The sequence below is a fragment of the Eutrigla gurnardus genome, assembly GCF_963514095.1.
Source record: "Eutrigla gurnardus genome assembly, chromosome: 8".
NCBI classification, from domain to species: domain Eukaryota; kingdom Metazoa; phylum Chordata; class Actinopteri; order Perciformes; family Triglidae; genus Eutrigla; species Eutrigla gurnardus.
In genome coordinates this window covers 915,787-942,511 of record NC_139922.1, presented here as the reverse complement: position 1 = coordinate 942,511, position 26,725 = coordinate 915,787, and the positions used below count along the sequence as shown (strand labels likewise).

Sequence of the window (26,725 nt, the reverse complement as noted above, 5' to 3'; positions counted from 1 at the left end):
TCATCTGTTAAGGTAATACAAGAGAAGAAGAGCGTCAACAATTACACTGGAAAAATATATGTATGTTTATATTCATATATATAGCATCTTTAAAATCTATTTATACAGAATGTATATATAGTGTACTAATGGCCATCTTGGCAGAGATATAAAGGCATCTGAAACAATCACCACTCTCTGGATGCCGTGGCCTCCCCGGGACCAGACATTGTTACATTGCAGAAATGCGAAGAATCAAGAAAGAAAGGCTTTTTTTTTTGTTTCTTTCTCCTTTTTTTAGTGGCACTTTGTGCATCAAAAAATTAAAATCTAGAGTAAGGCTACAAGGGTGTGTATGTTTATCTGATAGAAGTTTGTCAAAGGAGGCCATCCTACAGTATCCTGGACTGCTGTGTGTGTGTGTGTGTGTGTGTGCGTGTGTGTGTTTTTAGACCCATTCATCCACTGCTGGAATAGAGCTCTATATGTGTACCATTGTGCTGATGAAAACACAGAACTGAAAAAAGCATCTGTGGTACATTACAGAGGGTTTTGGGTGAGCCAGTGTTGGCCGCTACAAAGCGCTTAGGAGAGGTAACGTCTTTTAAAAAATAAGCTTTCCTGGTTTTCTTTTACCTGACAAAAGCAAACACATGATAGCAACAGCACACTGATTGCTTTTGTTGGATTGTTGTTTTTTTGTCTTTACAATCAGCTGCTGGTATGTCTATCCTAAGTAATCAAACAGTATTTGTATGGATGTTCTTTCTTTATTTAAATATTAGCATTGGATCTTTAAGACTACTCAGACTCAACCGTCACATCACACAAATAAATAACAAAATAAATATACAGCCATATCAGTCAATTTCTTTCATATTAAATAAATAATAAATACATACTTTCTTTCTTTTTTATCTCAGCAGTTTCTTTCTGGATGTAGCAGTAACGGAAAGAACACAAACCAAAAGGAGAAAAAACAAGGACAAGCCCAAAAGATAACCTTTTTTTGTGTAAAATTATCAAAAGATTTTGTCAGTTATAAAATATCTGCACTTAAAAAGGTTTTAAAAAGTACTCAAAACAAAATATGCCTCGTCAGTTATCTATATAGATTCTTAAAATATTGACGTAAGACATCTGCAAATCACTTCAATGACCATCATAAGTAAGGATGCTTTTTGTGTGCGTGTTGTGTGTGTGTGTGTGCGAGTGTTTTACAAAACAAAGTTAATAAATAGATTACTTCAAATAAATAAACCTCAATAACATAAATGGCAATAAGTTACAATTTAAAAGTTCCCAAGTATAAATAATTCATATATAACAATAATTATTGTACCGCAAAACTATTCATTGAAATGAAGTGCAAATCCTATGTTGATAAATATAATTGATACGACTAACTGAATCTGAGATGAGTGCACACTATTACTATTATCATTTCAGTTTTTAAAGAAAGGAATACAAGGATTTATCTGCTGCTGTTTAAAGTCTCGATATCGGCTGTCCCATGAAAAAGAAACAGCCTACACTGTTCCTGGATCTGTCTCCTTTAAACTGGGTCAACAGTGTGCTGTTGACGTTGTTGCTGCAGCTGGACCACAAAAGAAACACGGATCCAATGCACGTTTCGTAGTGCCGGGTGTGTGTGTGTGTGTGGTCATGAATCACAGTCGCTGAACGAACACACACACACACACGCTGGCGACGGTGTGTGCTACAGGACAGCACTGAGAGGTGAATGCTTTCAACTCCTCGTCCTCTTGGCGTTCCTCTGTGTTTCAGCCGATATGAAGTGAACAGTGAAACCCTCGCCAAAAACAGTTAAGGACACAAAAGAGACAACAGGTAACCTTACAGCATATTAAACCCCCAGATAAAGTTTCCAGTAACAATAATCTTCTCTTCCATGCATCCTGACTGAAGGATCTGTTTCCTCCTCTGATCCCCACAGCAGCATGGAGAAGATTTTGGTCCGCGTCACTCGGAGTGCTCCCTGGGTAGATTTTTTTAAGTTGCCGTTTATTTAAATAACCTGAATTCCCTTTTTGTTTTTGAATCATATTTCAATATATTGTAGTATTTCAACATATCTCCTCCATCTCTGCCTCCGTCACACTCCTGCGCTTCTGGACAGTTTGCATTGTGAGTGTGTGTAAGAGTGTGTGTGTGTGTGTGTTTGTGTGTCGAGCTTCAGACTTTGATGCCTTTCACAGCTTTGTTGATGCTCTCCAGCAGAGCTTTGTTCTCGGGACTCTGGAAGCAGTCCTTGTTGGTGTACATGTCGGTCAGCGTGCTCACGTAGCTGTCGAAGTTCTGCTCGGTGATTGGCTCCTGCTGTGGTAGAAAGAACCAATCGCAACTTAGAAGAGCAGGGAAACCAAACAGCCATGTGCCGGTCAACACACAAGCTACCCTTCGAAACAAATGAATCAATCGAAAAGGAGTGTGTGAGCAGGTCCAGCCTTGTGTGTGTGTGTGTGTGCGTGTGTGTGAGTGTGTGCGTGTGAGTGTGCATGGGTGTGTGTGTCTGTGTGTTTGAGTGTGTGTGTGTGCGTGCATGCATGCATGTGTGTGTGTGTGTGTGTGCGCGCATGTGTGTGTGCGTGCATGCGAATGTGTGCCTGTGTGTGTGAGTTTTTGAGTGTGTGTGTGTGCGTGCAAGCGTGTGTGCATGCATGCATGTGTGTGTGTGTGTGTGTGCGTGTGTGTGCGTACATGCATGTGTGCCTGTGTGTGTGTGTGTGTGTGTGTGTGTGTGTGTGTGTGTGTGCGTGTGTGTGTGACAACTCACCATGTGGGGCAGGCGTATATTAGCCAGGCTGCGGATCAGGGCACGGCTGAGGCCGGACAGCTCCATGAACAGAGCCTCGTTCTGCTCCTCGATCTTCTTGTTCTCGTGCTCAATGCTCTTCAGGTTCATCTCCATGGAGGAGATCTGCAACACACAGCAGCAGAATGCCTTTTATCTGCAACTACGTAAATGGTAATTGAAGAAATTCTGGTGTTATTTTATGGAAAAAAAATAAATAACCATATGTAGGATCAGAAGAAGTATTGTGTGTTTATCCAAAGCCTGATATAAAGTATATTCTGTGTCATAGAGCTTCATTGTCCAAAAACGATTTGTTTTTTCTGATTGCTTAATGACACCAGTGATTCCTGAAGCTCTCTCCATAAACACTGCAGATGCGTTTCCCAAACGTGCCAAACTGAATGCACGTTATAACACACTATTTCAGGTTATATTTCCAGTCTTTTGACCACTCAAGATGCTTTACACTACATTAATTTAACATTGATTCTATATTCAGTCTACATTCAGCCTGCATTCAGCCTACATTCAGTCTACATTCAGCCTACATTCAGCCTGCATTCAGCCTACATTATGTCTACATTCAGCCTACTTTTTTTTTTTTTTTTTTTTAACCTTTATTTAACCAGGAAAAGACTCATTGAGATTAAAAATCTCTTTTACAAGAGTGTCCTGGTCAAGACAGGCAGCAGCATTATCATACATACACACAACTAAAACACAAACATTAAAGACACAAAAACAGCAACATTTGAAGGTCAGCTACAGTAATAAAAAGCCTCAGGCAAAACAACTACAACCAGATGTTTCTGCCCTCCAAGTCATCCAATTTCACCTTAAAAGAGTTCAACGAGACCAATTCATTTTGCTTCAAAGTTTTGTAATATGTTCCAGGCAGAAGGAGCAGCAAATCTAAAAGCTTCTTTCCCAGTTCAGTTCTGACTTTAGGGACAGACAGCAAGAACAAATCCTGAGACCGAAGATTGTAAGTACCCGCATTACTTCGGTTAATGTAGGACAAAAGGTAAGAAGGAAAAAAACCTAAGATTGCCTTGTAAATTAGAATATGGAGGTGTCTCAGTCTGCGAATTGATAGGAGGACCATCCAACCCACTCATTCAGTCTACATTCAGCCTGCATTCAGTCTACATTCAGCCTGTATTCAGTCTACATTAGGTCTACATTCAGTCTATTTTCAGCCTACATTCAGCCTATATTCAGTCTACATTCAGCCTGTATTCAGTCTACATTAGGTCTATATTCAGTCTACATTAATTCTACATTCAGTCCACTGAGCTCTCTGGGTTTTACTGAACACTACTGAGCTCTGCTGAAAACTAGTGAGCTATACTGCGTCAGTCTGAACAAGAATAAGCTCTATGGGACTCTATTGGACACTACTAAGTTCTACTGGACTACTGTGATGCCCCTTTTCCACCGAGGCATTTTGAGGGCTGGTTCGGAGCCGGCGCCTAATCGTGAACCAGTTCTTCCTGTTTCCACAGACAAAGAACCGGCTCTCAGCGGCACCAACTCTTTGCTGGTCTAGAACCGTTCGCAAACCTACGTCAGGGGCTGGGGGCGGGGTTAACGCTCGAGGCGACGGGGTAAAATATGCTGCTGTGGAGTTTTACAAACGTTACTGTTCCCGGTAGGTTTAACTTTTAAAATGTTTCACCTCGTTGCAAACCAACGACACATTTCTGTTTAGTTTACCTAGCTAGTGATTACGTTCACATCAGCAGCAACTAGTGGCCATGCTTCTTCGGGTAATGTAAGCTGACCGGCTAGCTAGCCAGCTAACGTGATATTGCTAACAACAACGTTAGCGTGCCACTTTCTGACTGCCGTAGTTGGCTCACTAAACGTTACCAACTACCAACGTGACTTAACATCTGTGTTCACAGTGTTGTGGACAAGTGATTAAACCGCTCTTCTCTGGTTTTTGTTTGTAGAGCTGTCGGACATCGACGATATTGAACGGAGGTCCAACCTGCAGATGACTAAACATCAAACACTCTGATCATTGATATTGATCACACACTGCTCTATTCTTTAAAAAAAAAAAATTGTGATTTTAGTTTTTTGTGTATTTTATTGTTATTGTATTATTTGCCAAAATAAACACTTTTTCTGAAGAGACATGTCTGCTATGCTTGAAATTAGCACTGCGGGGAAACCTCAGACGTGTACAGTGACGTAATGACGTGGCTCTCTGGGCTCTCTAGCTGGTGGAAACGCAAACAGGTTCTCAGAAGGTTCGCAAGTTGAACCAACTCCGAACCAGCACGGGCACCGGCCCGGTTCTTGAACTAGGTTCGCGTTGGTGGAAAAAGGGTGTGTGTGGCCTGTGCCTCCAATGCGCTCTTCTGAACACTACTAAGCTCGACTGGACTCTACTGGACACTACTGACGTCTAGTGTGCTCTTCTGAACATTAATACGCTCTACTGGACTATACTGTACATTACTGAGATCTACTGGACTCTACTGAACACTACTGACCTCTACTGGACTCTACTGAACACTACTAACCGGCCGTTGGCATCCCCCCTCTAAATTGACAGTATTAAACTGGCCCAGTCTGACTGCCGGGCCAGGGAGAAGTTTAAAGTCCATCTCCTGTCTGTCTGTCTAAAGTCCATCTCCTGTCTATCTGTCCGTCTAAATTCCATATCATGTCTGTCTGTCTAAAGTCCATCTCCTGTCTGTCAGTTTAAAGTCCATCTCCTGTCTGTCTGTCTAAAGTCCATCTCCTGTCTGTCAGTCTAAAGTCCATCTCCTGTCTGTCTGTCTAATGTCCATCTCCTGTCTGTCTGTCTTAAGTCCATCTGCTGTCTGTCAGTTTAAAGTCCATCTCCTGTCTGTCTGTCTAATGTCCATCTCTTGTCTGTCTGTCTTAAGTCCATCTGCGGTCTGTCAGTTTAAAGTCCATCTGTCTAAAGTCCCTGTCCCTCAAAGTCTCACATGTGACTACATTCAGTAAAATCAAGTCATGTTCACTGATTTAGAGGTTAAAATTAAATGAAAATAAAAACACACCTGAGTCTGCAGGTTGACCATGTCAGCCTCCATTTCATTGTTGGATTCATTCAGATCGTTGATTTCTTTGTTGAGCTGCTTGATGTCCTCATCGTTGTCTAAAACTGAAGGAGAAGTCAGATACATTAGGACAGAAAAAAATAGTGTCTGGTCTCTATGTCTTTCAGTTGCTCTCTACATTTTCATTGCTGTTTTGGGATAAAGAATATAGCTGGCGTTTATTTTAAATCATATTGAGTTTTTTTTTTTAAACATTTCTAATGTAACTAGAGGATTTACTGCGGTATTGACTGGTCACATGTAAGTAGAGATGGGACCATAGAATTATATCATGATAAAAAAAACACTCACAATAAGTTGATGCTGGCGAATTTCCACTAATAATAATGCTAATGAATTTATGAAGCACACTTTGAAAATGGGTAAAAACAATTATTGTACAAAGTTAGAAACTAACAATTTACAAACAAATATTTTAAGGGTAGAAATACAATTAAAAAAACATGGACAGAACATTGCAAGACCCAACTTTAAAAGTAAACAGAAGTATAGACAAGGTGAGGGACTGGGTTCTGCGATTTTAAAGGAAAACCCACATGAGCCAGGACCTGAGCAGAAGGTATTATGGGGATGACCGTAAATGTTGTCACAAGTGACTTGAAAAAGCTGTCTAGGTCTTTCATGGTAGAGAAGTTAATAATTATTACAAAAATATATTAATTTGGCCTTAATTTCACAGGGAGACCTTGTGATTTAGAATTTTATGAATTAATTGTTAATGATAACTTATTTTAAATATTATCGGGATAATGGCTAAGATAATCAGAACATTTAATATTCAAATTGGCCAATGCCTACATGTAAGAACTTTTCGTAGCTACTAATAAAATATCTCGCCACTACTAACAGGAGAACTGACCTGTCCCTGTCTCACCACTACTAACAGGAGAACTGACCTGTCCCTGTCTCACCACTACTAACAGGAGAACTGACCTGTCCCTGTCTCACCACTACTAACAGGAGTACTGACCTGTCCCTGTCTCACCACTACTAACAAAAAAAACTGACCTGTCCCTGTCTCACCCCTACTAACAGGAGTACTGACCTGTCCCTGTCTCACCACTACTAACAGGAGAACTGACCTGTCCCTGTCTCACCACTACTAACAGGAGTACTGACCTGTCCCTGTCTCACCACTACTAACAAAAAAAACTGACCTGTCCCTGTCTCACCCCTACTAACAGGAGTACTGACCTGTCCCTGTCTCACCACTACTAACAAGAAAAACTGACCTGTCCCTGTCTCACCACTACTGACAGGAGAACTGACCTGTCCCTGTCTCACCACTACTAACAAGAAAAACTGACCTGTCCCTGTCTCACCACTACTAACAGGAGTACTGACCTGTCCCTGTCTCACCACTACTGACAGGAGAACTGACCTGTCCCTGTCTCACCACTACTAACAAGAAAAACTGACCTGTCCCTGTCTCACCACAACTAACAAGAAAAACTGACCTGTCCCTGTCTCACCACTACTGACAGGAGAACTGACCTGTCCCTGTCTCACCACTACTAACAAGAAAAACTGACCTGTCCCTGTCTCACCACTACTAACAGGAGTACTGACCTGTCCCTGTCTCACCACCTCCTTATATGGTGGTTCATGGGCGGGGTTTATGCCAATTGCTGCCCAGCAGGAGCTCGCTGTCAGTTTACGATTGATTGACATTCATGAACATAGACAAATGCTTCGATCAAATCAGAGGTTTACGCTGCGTTCATGAATCCCAAGCTGGTTTTAAGTACCGAGGAGATTAATGTGCAAATCCACCCACCCACTGTGTGGTTTAGGGCACTGGAAGACAATGAGTATAGTTTTTGGTACACACAGAAACCCTCTCCACTCCATCTTACCATCGCTGGCTCTGAACTTGGTGCTCAGGTAGTCCTCTGTGGGGAATTTGGCCTTCTTCTTTGCGTACAAGGCTCTGGGGCATCCTGAGAGGCTGGAGACACAAGGGGGGGGGGGGGGGGGGGTGTTAAAGCAGTTTTAAAGCCTCAAATTTGGCAATTTGGCCATCACTAGGGTTGCACGGTATACCGGTACTAATTTGGTACCGGGGGTACTGAGGCATTTAAAACGGTACTATATTGCATTTGGACGGGACCGGTACTTGCAGCGCCGCCGGTAGTGCCCGCAACAGCGCGGCGAACTTGACGTGTGACGTCACCGCGTTGTAACTACAGCTGAGAGGACGAGGAGCGAGCCGCAGCTTTGGGAGATAAAAAGAAAAAGCAAGCAAGCCGGAGGAAACCGCTAGCAAGTTAGCGAGCAGCGTGGACTGGAGCAACAAACGGAGCAGGAGGAAAGCTTGGAGAGAGAGAGAGAGAGAGAGAGAGAGAGAGAGAGAGAGAGAGAGAGAGAGAGAGAGAGAGAGAGAGAGAGAGAGAGAGAGCGCGAGCGAGAGGAGCACGGAGAGGAGCACGGAGAGGAGAATGGCTGCTGCAACCGTCACCACGCCGCAACTTGTGGACAAACCAGCGCCGCGAAGTGCGATATGGCCGTACTTTAGCTTAAAACAAATGCGCAAGGCGAGGCAGTTAACGCGATGCACCACTGTGTAAACGGTGTTTAAAAACATGCATGGCTAACGGCGGAAACACCTCCGACTAGCCAAACACTTAAAGGACAAGCCCCCAGACCTGCACACTGAGCTCAGGGAACGACAGGTCATTTACTCAGGAAAAAAAGCCACATTCAGTGCTAAAAGCAAGCGCCACCCCCCTTCACTCTTAACAAAAGTAGCTCTGGAAGTAAGAAAATAGAGCTGGTTTATTTATATTGTATATTATATTACTGTATTTATATTTTCACATTTTTAAAATTGTGTGCATTAGAAAAGCTTGTCTTTGTGGTATTTTATTTTATTTGCTGATTAATATCTTATGTTCTAAGATTTTCTATTAAAATAAAGTCAGTAATGACATTTTTTACGTTCACTTTTTATTTGAAAAAGTATCGAAAAGTATCGAAAAGTACCAACATGTTGGTATCGTGACAACACTAGCCATCACCATCTTGGAATTGTTTTCAACCAGAGAAGGAAGTGACCATATTTGGACTTTCATTACTAAATGAACATCATGCTGGATTGAAGAAGACTTGAAACTAGAGATTGAGACCATAAATTCATGTGTGTTATTGTGTGTGTGTGTGTGTGTGTGTGTGTGTGTGTGTGTGTGTGTGTACTGACTTCCATTTAGCTTTTTTTTCTCCTTTATTTGGTTTGTTTGGTCTCCTGGCATCTTGTCAGCTGATATTTTTTTTAATATTATTAATTCAATTGTTCATTTGCTTCTTTTGTATTGTCATGTTGTTCGTTCCTTATTTTGATGAAAAATCAATGAAGACAGTGTTTAAATTGTGGGAAAAACAAAGAAAAAACCTGCTCACCTGCGGTGTGTGAGGAAGCTTCCATTGGCGTGTCCGGAGCCGTCACAACCTGGGGTGGGACAAGTAGGCCCCTCTGTCTTGAAGGCCTTCCAGTTAAAGGGGGTGCCATTCAGGAGACCTTCCTTCTGTCTGCGGGCTGCCAGCGGACACCCATAGGCGCTACGGTGCGTGGCGTATTTCCCACTGATGTGGCCCAAACTGTCGCAGCCCGGCACCGGACATCTGCAGGGAGCAGAGGAAAGGAGGGAAACCAGGAGAAAAAATAAAACGAGAGTTGTGCAGCAGGAGAAGGAGAAGAAGTGATGAAGCCAGCAGCAGGAAAATAAATAAAGAGAGTGAGAATAACACAAGGGTTAGACAAACAAATCAACTGTAGAGAAAGAATATTGCAATAAAGATTTCTCTACTGGGCCAAACGTTTTTTACATCTGGGTTTGACATGCTATGAATGCATTAAATAACATTTTTGATGCAAGATCTAATTAGGTTCAGCACATGCTGTTATCAACATGCTGCTTAATTAACTGTTTTGTGTGCAATATGTATTTCTTATGTATTGATAATCTGCTCTACCATACTCTACCATGGACTACATTCAGAGTCAGTATCTGCAGTAAGTGTATTTTCCCATCAGTAAGGACCTTATTTAATTTTGGGGGCAGGTCACTACCTCTGCATATGATTCACAGTGACTTTCCTCTCTCCTCTCCCCTCTCTCTCTCTCTCTCTCTCTCTCTCTCTCTCTCTCTCTCTCTCTCTCTCTCTCTCTCTCTCTTTGTCTTTTTTTATTGCATTTTACTTTTACCGTAGTCTCGCTAAAAGCAGACATTATGGCTTTCTGAGCGGTACGAACTTTAAAAGCTCGGAGTCCTCCTGGTTGTCCTTGGTAGGAGTTTTAATTCCACTTTTCTTGGCACGCGGGCACCCAGAGATACTGAAAACAGAAAGTATGGAGTTGATAACATAGGGTTGAAAAAAAAGTCTGGTGAAGTGATTGCTTGTTAAAACGGAGAGCACATTATAAGGAAGAATAATTTCACAGAGGTTGTTTCACCGAATTACAAACCAAATCAACTCAAAAACGCCCATTATGACCAAAAACAGGATAATGGAAAGGTGTGTAAATGTGTGAGTATGTGATCCCTGTCTAGTTCTAGCATGAACTGTCACTATGCCTCTCTGGCTGACTGTGTGAGTGTTTGGGTGTGTGTGTGTGTTTGTGTGCGTGTGTGTTTGTGTGTGTGTGTGTGGGGGGGGGGGGGTTCCTGTGTGTGTACATGTTTTTGTGTGGTTTTTGTTACCTTCTGTGGGATGCGTAATTTCCTGTGATGTGACCCGAGCCATCACATCCTGGAGTGGGACATCTGGGAGAAGACAGAGCGACAGTTTACTTTTAATACAAGGTTAGCGGAAAGAGACAACACAGTAAGAGGTTCACAGTGAAAACGGCATGATGCAGATGAGAGAAATGGTCTTCTTATGCACTCTTGTGATCAATGTCCATTTTAAAATGTATTATTTTCAGGCTCTTTGCCAATTAATCACTTGAATCTGTCTAGAGCGAGCTGTGAAAAGCCTGCTTTCTAGTAAAGAGCTATGTATACCACAGAATGACTGTTTCATTTCACATTAGCATGAAGTGATTGAAGTGAAAGCAAGCAAAGTCCAAGCCAGAAAAAAATCTGCCGTGACAGATGCAGCAGCAGCAGGAGGCAACAAATGATGAGTTAACGTCAGCAGAATGAAGCGTGGTGGCGTCGGACAGCGTCTGTAGCAGTGCATTGAAGTGGCAGTGAAAAGGCAGTGAAGGTGTAGAGCACACATACTTGAGTTCAGGGGTGTGGGCCGCCATGAGGGACCGAAGGCTCTTATCAGCGAGAGGACACCCAGACAGACTGAGAGAAAGAAGAAAGAGCGAAGGACAGGCAGAAGGACGAAAAGAGGGGACGAGGAAAAAGCGAGTGTAAGGGGATTGAAAGGAGAGAGGAGAAAGACATGAGCTAAGGGAAATCAAGAATGCAAGGCATACCAAGGTCATTTAGCTAGAAGAGGACAGACGGCAAGAAGTAAATTACTGATGCATATCAAAGTCAATGACTGTCTTTGCTTCCAGGGCTCACGCTACATTATTGCCTCCGGCATGTCAGGCTCAAATAAAATATTTGAATTAGTCGTGGTGAGCCCACTTTGGACTCAGGTGCAGAGCGGCAGCTGAAGAGTCTCAGCACAGCTAACATTTTATCTGAGACTTTATTAGCTTATTGTATCACCGAAATTAGTCTGCAATGGTGCATACCTGCGATGGGAGGCATAGTTTCCAGTGATGTGTCCACTGCCATCGCAACCAGGTGTAGGACACCTGGAGAGGGTTAGATACATTGAGGGGAAAGAGAGACAGGTGTTAGAAAGGACAGAGGGACAGACATTAGACATGCTTACGGTGTGGCTGAATTCACGCCATGATTGCTAACCGGCCCACCACTTTGGTTCAGACAATAATATCTCAACTCTTAGATTGTGTGGAGAGATTCATGGTCCCCAGAGGCTGGAGGCTGGCAATCCCCTGACATTTGTGGTCTTGAAGATTGAGGACTAGATAGAGCCGGTTTTCCTTTTGGCTCTTTCCTTCGATGTTAGCGTACGTGCTAATATTTCAACAGTGTCAAAGGAAGGAAGTAATGGATCCTTCATATGAAGGATCCATTAGTTTGAACAAAAAATGTTCTGAGAAAGTACGCACGCATCATGGGATACAAAAACATAACAGCAACCCAACGGTAAGAAATGCATTACTATCTTAGTCTAAATGGTCTTGATGTTACCACAACTGTGTTACACCGAGTAGCTTGCTGTTGCACTTGCTCTTTCTTCAAGCATCTATGGTGATGTTTGTCACGTAAAATTTATGCTGCAGATAAAGATGTATTGGCTCTTATGCATGAATAAAAATTATGTAGCGATCAAAATGATGATGGTGAATTTTGTTTTATAATAACAATGTCTACAATTTTATTACCATAAAAATGGGTTTAGTTGAGTATAGTTATTGTGTATGTATTATATTGATATTCAAACTGTGTATATTTTAAAAGAAAACAATGTGTTTACCCCGGATTACCTTAATTGTTCAATACTTTTGTTTATGACCAAATACCTGAAAATGTTAGCATGCTAACATGCTAAACTACGATGGTGAACAAGCTACACATTGTACCTGCAAACATCAGCATGTTAGCATGTTAGCATGACGCTCAAAGCAGCGGCAGTGTGGCTGTGTTACTCACGAGAGCAGCTCTTTCTTGCTGTCCTTCGGTAGGAACTTAACCTTGAAGCCCGGGGTCGTAACCTCTCCTGGGTACTTCCTCTCTTCCAGACAGTCCTGCATCATGTCACAGTCCTCTGCATCAGACGAGACAAATGACTGGCCCGTGTGCTCCATCTAAAAAAAATAGCTTTTGATCATTAAAGTTGTACTAATGTGTTGTTGTGTGGATTATGGTTTATTTTACAATAGATGTAGAATAAACAACAAAATAAGTACAACATAGTCATTTCATATGACAGAAATGATACGTCTGTCATGATTCACATCATGGCAGCCCTTCCTTCTCCCTTTTGTGTGTGTTGTCATCCCCTGGGTGCAGTCGAATAGTCTATTTTGCTTAGGAAGGTTCCTAACTGAAGAAGTGACCCGGAAGTAAACAAGTGGCCGCCATGATAAGAGCTGTTCGAATTCTCTAAATGCAAAGGAAAGGAGCTCCAATGCTTCCTTTCAGAGCTCCTTTAGCATAGGATGCAACGGACCTTCCTATGCGAAAGGAAAGGAGATTACTCCGACCCACAATTCTTTGCGAGAGCAACATTTAAAGTGCCGCACACCTCGGCCGTTCATGAAAAGAAATGATATGCCTATTTGCATATTTTACAATTACTTTCATGCAGACATATAGTAATTGGAATAGTGTTGATAAATGTGTGTGCACAGTGATAATAATTGAATGGTATTTTTTTTTTATTTCAATCATGTTACAAACTTGACAAAAACAAAACTAAAACCACAAATGAAACGTAAATAAAGGAACCTGTCAAACAGGAAGGAGGAGCTGCTGGACCTGAAGCCGGTCAGTGAACCAGCTGTTGATAAAACCAACATGTGGAGAAGTGGACGACGCGTTTTTTGTAGTCCATTATTGTAGTTTCTCCAGCGCAGACGCACGTCAATCGCCGGTGCCGATCATCAGCTGTCAATCATCAGCGGCCGTGTTATAATGACGTAGCTTAGTGAAAGTCCGGTCGGATTCTCTGAGCACCGTGGCAGACTTTTCCTAAATCCTTTTGAGTTCTCCTATCGCCTTTCCTTAACCCCGTGACGTTTTCCCCAGAGGTCAAGGAATAGGAGTTAGGAATAGGAGTTAGGACCTTATTCTTTGACTATTCGACTGCACCCCCTGTCTGTATTATCCTCCTGTATCTCTCCACCTGTCTGCTCCATGTTTGGTGCAGGTGGTGTGTAGCTGATGCTAGTGATGGTGAGATGAAGCCTCATGAAACATCAAAGCCTCTCAGCCAGATGAACCACCAAAGTGGTTTGACCCCAAAGCTTCAAATGAGTACACTAGGGACACCTAGTGGTGAATGAAATTATGAAGAAAGTAAAAGAGTTTACAGTCAACCTAACATGTGATGTTTCCTTCATGTGCTGATACAGCATCAAATCATTTGAGAATTAAAGTCATCTTGGTGATATGTGTGTGAGTGTGCCTTTCATAAATAGTTCCCGAACTCAAGATAGAAAATAAGTCATTCGGTAAAAGGCAGACCTGGATTTGAACGTACAACACTTTGATAATGTGTCTCAGTTCTTAGCCACTACACCAGTATCGCCTATCTGAAACATGAGATAGTAGTAATACTTACAATAATGATATATAATAATAATCATTTGTAATATAAGTAATGGATCCATGGAGGTGGATCACTGCCACTCAATCTTGGATTTGAACTTTCAACACTTTAACAACAAGTCCAACTTCCTAACCACTACACCACTGCCCCTTTGTAATAATGAGCAGCAGTAGTAATAATTATAGTAATGATGTAAAATAATAATGATAAAGTGATATATTACGTCAAAGTGGTAGGCCTACACTGCAATTCCACCTTGGATTTGAACCTACAATGCTTTGATAATGTGCCCATTTTTATAATAATGATGTATAAGAATAATGATAAACCCACGAGTTAGTATTCGTGTATGAGGCATATTTATAGTTGAAATGTCCCACCAATTACAGCTGGGATCGGCTCCAGCCCCCCCGCGACCCTGAATACAGGATAAGCGGTAGACAATGGATGGATGGATGGATGTCCCACCAATTGTAAACCTGTATTGCGAAACAGTTGCCCGAAAGGAAGCATTGCTCTTCATATGCAACGTCATTTTGACGAGGTGAACCAGATCTCGACCCAGAGCTTTGTTGGGGGAGGAGCCGAAATACTTGACACAAGCCTCGAAGCCTCAACACAAACCATAACATCACTAGCTGATGCTTCTCCTGAGTTCCTTCAACTTCGCCTCAGATCATCGTGTTTGCCTTGCGATCTCATGCTGCTTCAGTCCTGCCTGCCTGACTGTGGAGCTACCAGCCTGTTTCCCCAAACTGTGTGAGAACGCCGGAGACGGACATCACTGCGCCGTGCCGCAGATCCACCATTACCACGTGGCAGATGCCACACCAACTCACACTGGTGGTGTATTTAATTGTTTCCCTGTTGTCTGAGTCGTGCATTGGGGTCCAGTCTACGTTCAAACCTTAACAACATCATAGCAGAAATAATAGTTGGAAATCAATACTACACTTTTCAAGAAAAACATTGGGCCAATGTACAGTTTTAATATGAAGGAATTTTCTGTATTGCTTTTTCACATGTTTTGGAGAAACCTCACACTTCAGTGGTGAAAATAAAAAATAATAATAATTTAACGTTTACGCGGTATTGTTTTAGTTGGAAAGAGCTGAATTTGTGTTAACCTGTGTAAGGTTGATAGTGTAATATGTTGATTTTAGTGTAATTTTGTGAAATATATTTTTTGACTCTGAATTTTCTGTTTTAGGTTGAATGAAAAGGCACTAGTCATTAAAATATGACTAATTTGAGTCATTAAAGAAATAATCATTTTGAGTGATGGCTCTCTTGCAATAGTCTACACATTTGTAGAGAAGCAAAGAAACTATGCAAACTTCAACGTCTCCAACACGTCTCCACTCTGATGCCTTTTCTATTTTTTGTAGACAAATGTTTCCAAATGCAGTGTCCTCATGAAAAATTTACACTCAAAGCCCTTTATATTTCTTTTGAAAAAGTTCAAAGCAGTAAAAATTAGCATATGCCAAAGTCAGGATGGTGCAATGCACCTGACACACCACCTCTGTTACAGAGTGCAATGTTTTAACTCTACTGTAACTCACTGCATTTCACTGAAATAAATGAATAATAGAAAGGGGAAAGGAAATAAGTCAAAGATAAAGTGATGTAAACAAGTAAGAGTTTCTCATTCAAAAAGCTTCAGGGCAAATGTGTCTTATTTGTGTTGCAACACTTCCCCTGTGACTAATATCGCAAGGAAACGCTCATTGTACGAACCTCGTCCATTTCCTCCTCCCTTTGGCGGTTAGGTTTGGTGTAATCCAGAGGCCCCTCCCACTCCTCCTGCTTGTATGTGTGTAGGTTTGGCGACGTCATCCCGCTGCTTCCACCGTGATGGAGCGAGGAGGAGGAGGAAGGGTCTGGTGACCGAACACCAGGGCTGGTGCCGGACAGACTGCCCTCTCGTTTAATGGGCTTCTTCATACTCAAGTCCAGAGTGCCGTTCTCATCCACTTCAATGGGCAATCCCTAAAGAACAGAAGAGCATCATCAGCGTATCGTTCACCCTGGACTCAAAAGTTACTTCTACATTTACATTATATAAATGTCCCGTAGGTGTGAATGTGAGTGAATGGTTGTCTGTCTCTACATGTCAGCCCTGCAATGGAGTAGCAACCTCTCCAGGGTGTACCCTGCCTTCGCCCAATGTTAGCTGGGATCGGCTCCACCCTGAATACAGGATAAGCCGTAGATGATGGACGGATGGAACAAATAAATAAGACTTGAAGTGAGATATGTAAACGAAGCTAGCAAGGTCCATTGCTCCTTGGCTTGCTTGGCCTCTGTGTCTGTGTGAACCTACTGACCTACTGCCGCTGTTAACCCTCCAAAGTCACCGTTAACCCTCCAACGCATCCCTTAACCCTCCAACGCCGCAACTCACCCTCCAACGCCACCGTTAACCCTCCAAAGATTGTATTTCTGTCCATCCTGGGAGGATCCTCCTCTGAGGTTTCCCTGTGATTCTTGGCTACATGAATATTTTTTCTTTGATATTATGATGGAGGATATCATTCATGATATACGTCAGGCTGAGAGGGTGTATTCTGTACATCTGTATCACCTAATGATGATCACTCGCATATGCCATGTTGATTAAAATCCAATCATTGTCGGTGCCCAATGAATCTGGGGATCAGTTGGATCCTCTGAATCAGGAAAAGAAGGCCACATTTCTGGGCGTCATTTGAAGGAGAAAGCCTTTATCTCAGCCACTGTGATGCGCTCGGTCTTCAAACCGGCCTGCGAGGGATTGAGACACAGCTTTTTTCCCTTAGTTTCCACAACGATGTATTTATTTTACCTCCATAGTTGGTAACAGGGAGAAAATTAAAAGAGGAACTTAGCTAACTAATACACTAATTGAGTATTCTCAAGCAGAAATGACTAATGCAGTCTCCTCTGGTGCACTTCAGTGTGAGAGGTAGTCCTGCATGATGATTGTGATTAATTTAATTACCCTCTTGAGCAGATTCAGTCACGGCACTACACATATATTAACATACCTACAATTTCCTGAATCATAACTTCATGTAATCTGCAGCTGCATTCAGGGAGGGATTTAGATTGAGCTTTCGGTAAAATGACCATCTTCATCTGCTTGTAAAAGCAAACAAGCTGTCATACGGCAGCGTTCAGAGTGCTCCAGAACACAATGTTCATGGCTTAAACATGCTCCTTATGATATCTAATATGCACTCTGGTAATACTCTGCCAACAGCACCACAGTTCATCTCTCCATGCTCTATTATGGTGCTGGCAGGTGAACAGAAGCTGAGGGCTGAGAGGAGCCATGTTTTCAGCATTCATCTAAAATGGCGCTCATATGTGCTGGTCAAGGGCCAGAAAATCAAAGGGTTGGGAGGAGAGAGAAAACGGGACCAGTTCCCAGAAATGATGAGCTCAGTGTTCCAATGTTTCAATATTGGATTTCAACTGGCTCCGACTCAGATTCCAGATCAGTCCCTGGTGGATCTGCACAGTAAAACCATGCAGCTAAGGCCTGCTCTCGGATCAGTGCCTCGCTGAACAACACCTTGCTCTGCTGTACTGCCAGAGACATTAATCTTCATTCACATGGTTTTTCTAAAACCATGTGTGGAAAGAGAAAAATTATGAAGCAGTCACTTTCTCTCCTCTGTGAGGCAAAAAGGCTTTTAAAAATCACAATATGCGGGAAGCGCTGCTCCAAATTACACCTCCTGTTCATAGAGAGGGGAAAGAGGGGGTGAGGGAGAGATAAATGGAGATAGACGGAGACCAAAGAAAAAGAGAGAGAGAGAGAGAGAGAGAGAGAGAGAGAGAGAGAGAGAGAGAGAGAGAGAGAGGAAGATAAAAGAGAGTAAAAAGAGATGTGAAAAGAAAATGAAAGAGAGTGGTGGGGTTGAAGAAGGAGAGTGGAAGATTCGTCCAGCAAATAATGAAAAAAGGCTACCTGGTGGCAAAGTAATCCAGGGAACTGGCAGTCAGCCACATTCAATAACAACATGAAGAGTGTGTGGGACGGAGGGATGAAAGGATGGAGGAGGAGGAGGTGGAGAGAAGGGGAGCTGATGCAACCGCATCTCAACACCATCCTGGAAGCCAAGGCCTCCTCATCATATATTCATACAGAGGTGATGGGAGAGACTAAATTAACTAAAGACAGGAGACAAGACGAGGAGAGGGGGGAGAGGAAGAGGAGAGGGGAGAGAGGAGGGAAGGAGGAGAAGAAGAGCAGAGGAGGAGGTGAGGAGGAAGAACCACTGCTAGAGGAGAAGAACAGTGTAAAACTAAATTAGCATGACATAAACGTAAAGAACAGCTCCATCTCAGATGTGTCTCCTCAACTATAACCGGCTTGTGAGACACAACGTGATAGAAGTTTGAATAAATGTTGACCTTGTTTTGGGCTTTGGTGCTGAGGTTCTCAGGTTTCTCCCAGCAGCGTGTCGACAGGTTCAGAATGGCAGTGGCCGCCATGTGAGCGGCCTCGGCATCATGGGAGTAGTCGTAGGTCAAGGAGGAGCTCTTCCCGTAACCGTGGAGACTGAGGCTGGGTGACAGCGACTTGGGGAATGAGGGCTTAGCTGTACGAGGACAAGAAGACCACAAGAAGACAAACATGAAACTTGGGGCCAGTAGCTGATTAGCTTAGCTTAGCATAAAGACAGAAAGCAGCTAGCCCGCCTCTGTCAAATGCATCAAAAAACCTTCCTACTTCTGAAGGCTTTGGGTGACGTTTCGCTGGTGGGCATCTTTGGAGCAAGCATGCGCTTCCCGAACACCTGAGCATCGAAGCTTGCATAATCGAAGGACACCTTGGAGTACTTCTCCAGCTCCTTAGCCAGATTGGCGCGAGGTGTGGCGGGGGCCATGTTGGGCCTGTAGCTGCCGTACTGGGGCACCTCCAGCTGCTTCACAAAACACATGGGCCTGTGGGAAGGAAACGGAGAGTGAGAATCTGGTTTTGGGTGAAGTAGAATACAATAAAATAGAATAGAAGAGATAAAAAGAGATGGATATAATAGGTTGCCAATGCAATAAAGAGTCACACAATCGACACAAAGAAAAAATAAAGGGGAAAAGGAGAATAAGAGAATGAGAAAGGGAGGTAGAGAGACAGAGAGTGAAGATAGGCGAAACAGTGTACTATGCAGGAGTGCAGCAGGATTAAAAGCTCTCTTATCAGCAGAGGGCACATTTGCATGTTGTACAGCATGGAATTTATGAGCTTTAAGCCCTCTCGTTTTCCTGGAGAGCCTGGGCTTTTGTCAGACCTGTTGGCATAAATCCACTGATAGACTAGGGAGAGGCATGAGGTCGCAGGATGAGAGAAAGGAGAGATGAGGAGGAGGAGGAGGAGAGCAGGTAAGACAGAAGGAGGGGTGACAGAGGGAGGCCTCTAGCCCTCCTTTCTCTTTGGCCCAGACCATTATTTTCCTCCTCTGCATCCGGGATCATTGATGCCCATTACTGGGCCAAGGGACCAACATGTTCTCACTTCAACACATCAAATTACACTGCAGGTCAGAGCTCCAAAGATTCAGACTATGACACTCTACGTTCCCCTTTAGCATCACGTATCTGTGACGGCATGAACGCTGTACGTCACGAATCCTGACTGTTTCACATTATGATGCACAGCAACCTCCAGTAACACCCTAATAATACATGCTCACATCCAGAGCTCAAGCATTGAGGATTTCTATGACAGTAAAAAACGTTCTACCGTTGATCACAGGACATTTTCCCTTTTGATTTATAGCACATAGATGGAATAGCATGGCAGGAATTCCTCATAACCAGCAACATAACAGACAGCATAGCTAATTTTAATAACAATCTGAGGAGGATAAACAAAGCAAGCCTTGTTATGTTTTAATCCTCTGTGCTTTGTCGGACCACTGATTAGGTGTTCCTCAAGGAAAGCTATTTTTTTTCCTATCCCCCTCGAAATGCCCCTGTAACTTGCATAATTAGCTTATCGGCTGCACTACTAATTAAAATACCAGTGAGGAAGAGCGTGGACTTAGCAAAATACCTATGTCGGGTTTGTTTTAATTGTCATTCTTCTGACCGTGAACACGGTGCCTGGCCGGTTGGAGAGATGAATGCAGATAAAGAGATTTCAGTGTTTGAGGTGACAGTAATGATTGGATGGTCACATTGAATGCTTCAAGACTTTCTCGCTATATTGAGTCATTAACAGGCCGGCTTTACCTCTCACCATGAGGGGCACACTAACCGAGGTCTGTGGTAAGATGGACACAAATGTGCCAAACTTGAGAGTTTATATAGGTGAAAGGTTTAAGACGCGCACATACGGATACAATGTTCACTGTCTCTAAATAGAAGTTTTTGGTTGACATTATGATATCGGAGGTAGAGTTTATTATCATAGTCCATGGCAGTCCGTGTAGGGACGAGGTCTGGTGGATGTGATCTGGAGGACAGGTAGATCAACACCAAAGACTGTGTATAAGAAGTGGACGTCTTCATGGTGGGTCACCAATTGCTTTGTGGACTACGGTTTTGAAGCCTCAAATTCAGCATTTTGGCCGTTGCCATCTTGGAATTTTTGTAACCACTGAAGAAGGTGAGCATATTTGGACTGTGGAGGAGCAATGAGTGGATCTAAGGGGACATCATTGTGTAGGAGATGCAAGATTTGTTTCCATTGTTGTTCTTGCTGAAGAGAGAAGACGCAACCTTAAAAGGAAACACCTACTATTGTACCAATCGAAACAAATCAAAGTTCAGTGTTGACTAACTTCAGCCTTAAAATTGATGAAATGGCTCAGAAGGAGGCACAGTTGAGATAAAGGAGATTTTTAAAAGCCTTTTTATTTTGTATCTACTGATTAGATGCAGGGCTAAAGGGTCAGTATAAAGCTTCATCTTTATTTTTGCCCTTTCTAATTAAGAGTATCCATGAATGTATTCTCTTTTGACTGAGGCCCTCATACTGCAACAAGGCTGCAAAGGAGAAGTGAGGAATGGTTTCTGACTGCTCACCTTAACACTCTGTCGTTGGGGCTTCCTTTAAGGTGGTCGCCACCGGGCGGAGAGAGATGCTGCTTATCGTGGCCCTTGGACAGCTTCTCTGCAGCGGCGATGGGGCACCCAGAAAGACTGGAGGGATGGAGGACAAGACGAAAGACCAACATCAAGAGGAGAGAACGTTGCTGACCGTGTAAATCTGCATCACACTGATGTGGACTGACACTTTAGCTGTCCTGCATCTATGAATATATGAGCTTGCAAATACACAAAGGGAAATTCACTGGAACATAACATGTACACAGATACACACTGTCTGCATGAATACCTGCGATGTGTGTTGCGGTTGCTGTTAACGTGGCCCTGACCGGTGCAGCCAGGTGTCGGACACTTCAGCACATTCTCATGCATGGCCAGAACTGAGGAGAAGGCAACGTATACAAAAACACAGTCACAGGGTCAGAGGAGATCTGGTGTAACCTTGTATCAAACACGTACGGGACTGTAGGAAAATATTTATTCCTTTTATTCAAAGACACAACCCAGCATTAGTAAGATAAAGAGCTGTTAAAACTAGTCGCAGTGCTATTGAATGAACCAAACAGACACAGAGGACGTTTTTTTTCGCTCCATCCAAAATTAAATGTTTTTTTTTGTGATATAAATGTGGAATGAGAAAAACATCAACACTATTGCCTGCTCTCCCCTCTCCCCATTCCAGGCCTCCTGTGCCCCCTGTGATAAGTTCAGTACCAGAAATACCAGCAGGAATATAAAGTGAACGTTAATGAGAGAAAAGCAGGGAAACGGGCCTGTTGTCATGACAACGGTTCGATGACCTGACATGTATGTCTTTACAATCCCATGGAGACATGAGGACAAAAGCAAATCCACACATCTATTTGGGATTCTGACAACTCGTCAACCTTAAGTCCAGTGAACAGTAGTAATTAATGGACATTAGGGGTGTGACGAGATCTCGTACCACGAGATTTGTGAGCTATACATAGCTGGGGTTTTACAGACAGCTGTTACTGACTGGGAGCTTAAAAAACCCAACCACGGCATCGCTTATTGTTACCGACAATGCACGTAATATGGACGTGGCCGTGCGCGACGCGGGATTGAAGTCGCACATCTGTTTTGCGCACACTATAAATCTTGCAACCCAAGCTGGCCTCGGTGTTCCCCGCGTCGCTCGTTTACTCGGGCGGATGAGACGTGTGACTGCTTTTTTTCATCGTAGTTCAGCGGCTACTGCGGTGAAAATGTCCAAGCAGAAACGGCTACAATTGCCATCACACAAGTTAATGACGGGCACGTTGGATATGCTGGCTCGTTACCTTGAGCAGCAAGCTGCCATAGCAGCATCACCAGCCCAGAGATGAGACAAAACTCCCGAAGCATTGAGACGCTTGACAGCTGCGATGTCAGAGATGCTGAAGATGCTGTAGTTGCAGCATGTTGTTCATGACATACTTGGTCAGGCTCCGTTTGCACTATTTGCACTCTGTATTGACAAAGTAGAACTTTGATTTGGTTTTGCACATATTTACACTTGGAAAAAAGAAAATATTTTATTTTATTTATTTTATTTTAACTTTTATAAATTTTAGTTTCAGTTTAAATTTGTGAAAGAAGAAGTTTATTAAAAGATCATGCTTACATCATGCATGTAAAGAGTTATAATAAAATATTTCAAAATGCATGTGCAACTCTGTTAAATTAAAGTCTGTTAGTCCAGTCATATATTTTGTCATTGTAGTTTTCTTAAAATCTCGTCTCGTTCTCGTGAACCCAATATCGTGTCTCGTCTCGTCTCGTGAGCAGAGTCTATCGTCACACCCCTAATGGACATTAATCCTCTTTATTTGTATGTTGCTCAGTATGACTTTCAAACAAATGGATTTAAGTTGGGGGTATTGTTTGTCTGAACATGAAATCAGTGGTTGCTGTCTCACTCCACCGTGAGCAGAGGTACTTCGATCACTGTCTCACTGCCCTTTGGTGTCTCTCTTCTTCTCTCCATTATTTTCATGAACTGAGCAGTTGAAGAACACTCACTCTCCGGGGGGATTCTGTCCTTGTGCGGACAGCCTGACAGGCTGCGGTGGTGGGGGTAAAGGCCGGTCACGTGACCTGTCCCATCACACCCTGGGGTGGGACACTTGATCTCCCTCTTCTCTGGCCTACTGCTCTCTGGAGAGAGGGAGAAAGTGGGAGAAAGGGAGACAGGAGAGATAAGAGGAAGGTGGGATGAATAAGGAGGACAAATGTGAAGCTCAGCTGAGCATGAAATCTAGACACATTTCAGACAACTCTATCTGTTTCTGCTGCTCGCATCTTACGTATCTATGTAAAACGGTGTTTGGTACGAAACGTGAATTGTAGGTTTGTTTTCTGAATGCTCCCAGGGATGAAATACTACCAACAACACAGCTTTTTCTAAGTGAACAGTCAACGTACTTATCCTGTATGCTTTGACACTCAGATCTTGGACAAAACAACACCTGAAAACACATCCGCTGAGATTTACACTTAATTAAAGCTTCCTACTCCTCCCTGCTGCTTCTGGAGGTAGCCAAGACAGAACCGGTGGCACTGGAGAGAGGGAAAAAAGAGCAAGAGGATGGTGCGATGCTCGATTGGCCTTCAAATTGAATGTTAACAAGACATGCATCTCCTAATTAGCATAGAGTGGAACAGGATCGTCACCACAGGAGGGAGTTGAGGCCAAGAAGAGGGCTCGAGCAGCCATGTAAATACAATACTGCTAGCTGGCACCGAGCCAACAACGTCAAAAAACACCTTCCTCTCCCTCCAAAGCATGTTGACATCTCCGCAGCCTATCGTCAAGCACTTCCTCCATATCTCTTCGGAGAAGGAGGAGGAGCCAACCGAGAGCTGTGACTCATCATCAGCCAATGTGGAACATTTGTACGCTCTGCTCCCGACATTAAGTCATGCTAGTTTAGAAAATAATTTCTCTCTACGCTCATCTACGAGGAACCGGATCCTGAGGACCAGAAAAGAGGTTTATATGTTTATATGCCAACAAGCCGAAGAACGCAGCTTGGTCGTCACTCCGAAGCCTCCGAAGATCACTAAACATCACTACCATGTGACGCTAACGCAGCTACTAAACATCACTACCATGTGACGCCAACGCAGCTACTAAACATCACGACCATGTGATGCTAACGCTGCTACTAAATGTCATTACCATATGATGCTATCGCAGCTACTTAACATCACTACCATGTGATGCTAACGCACTTACTAGACATCACTACTAAGTGACGCTAATGCAGCTACTAAACATCACTACCATGTGATGCCAATGCAATACCATGGGATGCCACGCAATACCATGTGACGCCCCCCTTTGAACAAAAAATGATAATGCATATAAATAAATGTTGCGCCGTATCTTTCACATATATCCGGCTGCAATTATCAAACCATAAATAATCCAGTTTGCATGAAGTAATTTGAAAATAAATCATTGTGTATTTTAGACCATAAAATGGACCTGCATCATGAAAAACTTGGGAGTTTAAGGGTTAAAAATGTAAAAAGAAAAATGCATTTTTTTTAGATGTATGATTGGGAGTAATAATGGTTTAAAATAATATTTTTTTAAAAAAGGTAGTATGAGTATTTTGGGGGAGCATCTCAGGGTTAACATCAGTGCCATGTGATGCAGCTACTTAACATCACTACCATGTGATGCTAATGCAGCTGCTAAAATGGACTGGATGTCCTGATGTATTCATGCTGTATCTCTGCCCTACCTTTGCTGAAGTAGCTCTTGCGGATGACGTCTAGGTGCTTGGGCCTGTCATCAATGGTGAAGTATCTCTGGTGGTGGATATCTGGCCTGGCTGGCTTCACCTGCTCTGCCTTCAGGGCGATGGCTTGCTCAAGCAGGCCAAGGTTCCCTCGGGTTATGTCAAACATCTCCGACTCGTCCGTCACCGTGGAACGCTGTGACAGGCTGTCTTCATCGTCGCGCTCGTCGTCCCCATCATCGTCATCAAAGTCTCTCTCTTCTGACCTGTCTGATCGCACCTCGATGATGTCGGGGGAGACGGAGGACACAGCTTTGTGGATTTTATAGCCGTCCCCTCTAAGGTTGGGGAAGTAGTCCTCCAGTGGACTGGCCCTTTGGGAGCTGTAGCTTAAAGGAGAGCTGGCTTTGTAGTTTTGAAGCAGGTTAGGTTTATGAGAGTCATATTTGTTGAGTGGACTGGCTCTGTTGGTTTTGTTGTTTTCAAGGGGACTTGACCTGTGTGAGTTGTAGTCCTCCAGAGGACTGGCCCTGGGGTCTTCAGCCTTGACGTGTGTTCCCTGAGCTGCTGCAGTGCTGGTGATGGTGCGGATGGCAGTTGGCACATCAGAAATGGGCAGAATGTTGTTCACCTCTTCATGTTGTTCTTTCTCTTTCTCCTCCTCCTCTACTGGAGTACCCTGCCTTTGTTGTTCTGGCACTGCTATCCCTTCTTCCTCTTCCTCCTCTTCTTCTTTGATTTTATCATGGTGGACATCTTCGGTCAGAAATTGATGGTTGCTCCTGTCTGGGCACTCTCCTTTCTCGTCCTCCAACTCCTCTGCCTCCACTTCAGCTGCCTCCTTCTGCAGAACAGATGCCTCTTCCAACCGTTGAACTCTGTGTGCCACCTCCTCCTCTTCCTCCTCATTCATGTCCCCCTCCTGCTCCTCCTTTACTTCTTCAGCTGTCACAGTGACATCCTCCTCCATCTCCACACTCGGAGCACTGTTGTTGGAGAGGCGACTGAGGTGGAGGAGGGAGTTGGCCACCTCTTCTGCGCTCTGAGAGGCTGACTGACACTCTTCGGCTGCAGGTGGCACTGCTCCGAGTTCAGGCTCAATGATCACACACTCTTTGTCTATGGAAACAGATGAGGAGGTCAGAGCTATGACACAGAGCTAAAGCTAAAGCTATTGTTAGCAATTTTCTGCCACATAAAAACACTGACAGAATCTCCCTCACAAGTGCCCTAGTGGTCATTAGGAGGAATGGCAGCTCACCTCCAGTAATATGCCACCCTGTAATGGGTTTCCTCTCATCCATACAAAAAAGTACCTTGTTCACAACTATTGACCCTTATTCCACAAACAAACACCCTACTCTGCCAGTGATTGGCAAGTAAGGGTTGTGGCCTTCTTTGCATAACACCTTTGTGTTCCAGGCAAAGACAGTATATAAGAAGTGGAAGTAGCCATCACCCGTCAGTTCGTGGACTACGGTTTGGAAGCATTGAGTTGGCATTTTGGTCATCACCATCTTGGACTTTTTACAACCAGTGAAGGAAGTGCCCATATTTGGACTTTGGAGGAGCGACGGGTGGATCTGATGAACACCCCGAGCAGTACCCTTACTCAATTTTGATCCATGTGGATTCTGGTGTGAAGCTGCGAATAAAGTTAGCTTCATAATAAAAAGGTCAACTTTACAGCTAAGTGACAAAGTCATCATAGCTAACTGCTTTGGTAGTGT

At 43.4% G+C, this 26,725-nt stretch overlaps 1 protein-coding gene across 9 annotated transcripts in view; it reads right to left on the bottom strand.

Annotated features, from left to right (window-relative positions):
- Positions 1–1,184: 1,184 nt before the first annotated feature.
- LOC311017183 (myelin transcription factor 1-like) overlaps positions 1,185–26,725 on the bottom strand; it is a 45,680-nt gene continuing 20,139 nt past the window's right edge. For 4 of the 9 annotated variants that reach the window (XM_084015374.1, XM_084015376.1, XM_084015377.1 and 1 more), the window contains 17 exons: positions 24,999–26,114; positions 23,269–23,403; positions 21,533–21,623; positions 21,220–21,336; positions 18,923–19,137; positions 18,604–18,791; positions 15,940–16,191; positions 12,579–12,733; positions 11,591–11,653; positions 11,121–11,189; positions 10,596–10,658; positions 10,148–10,228; positions 9,295–9,516; positions 7,755–7,846; positions 5,839–5,942; positions 2,777–2,920; positions 1,185–2,319 (listed from right to left, as the gene is read on the bottom strand). In XM_084015374.1, the coding sequence (XP_083871500.1) occupies positions 2,176–2,319; positions 2,777–2,920; positions 5,839–5,942; positions 7,755–7,846; positions 9,295–9,516; positions 10,148–10,228; positions 10,596–10,658; positions 11,121–11,189; positions 11,591–11,653; positions 12,579–12,733; positions 15,940–16,191; positions 18,604–18,791; positions 18,923–19,137; positions 21,220–21,336; positions 21,533–21,623; positions 23,269–23,403; positions 24,999–26,114 (3,251 nt within the window). In that variant the 3' untranslated portion in view covers positions 1,185–2,175. The remainder of the gene's footprint in view (positions 2,320–2,776; positions 2,921–5,838; positions 5,943–7,754; positions 7,847–9,294; positions 9,517–10,147; positions 10,229–10,595; positions 10,659–11,120; positions 11,190–11,590; positions 11,654–12,578; positions 12,734–15,939; positions 16,192–18,603; positions 18,792–18,922; positions 19,138–21,219; positions 21,337–21,532; positions 21,624–23,268; positions 23,404–24,998; positions 26,115–26,725) is intronic. The other 5 variants (XM_084015375.1, XM_084015380.1, XM_084015378.1 and 2 more) reach the window with 5 other exon arrangements.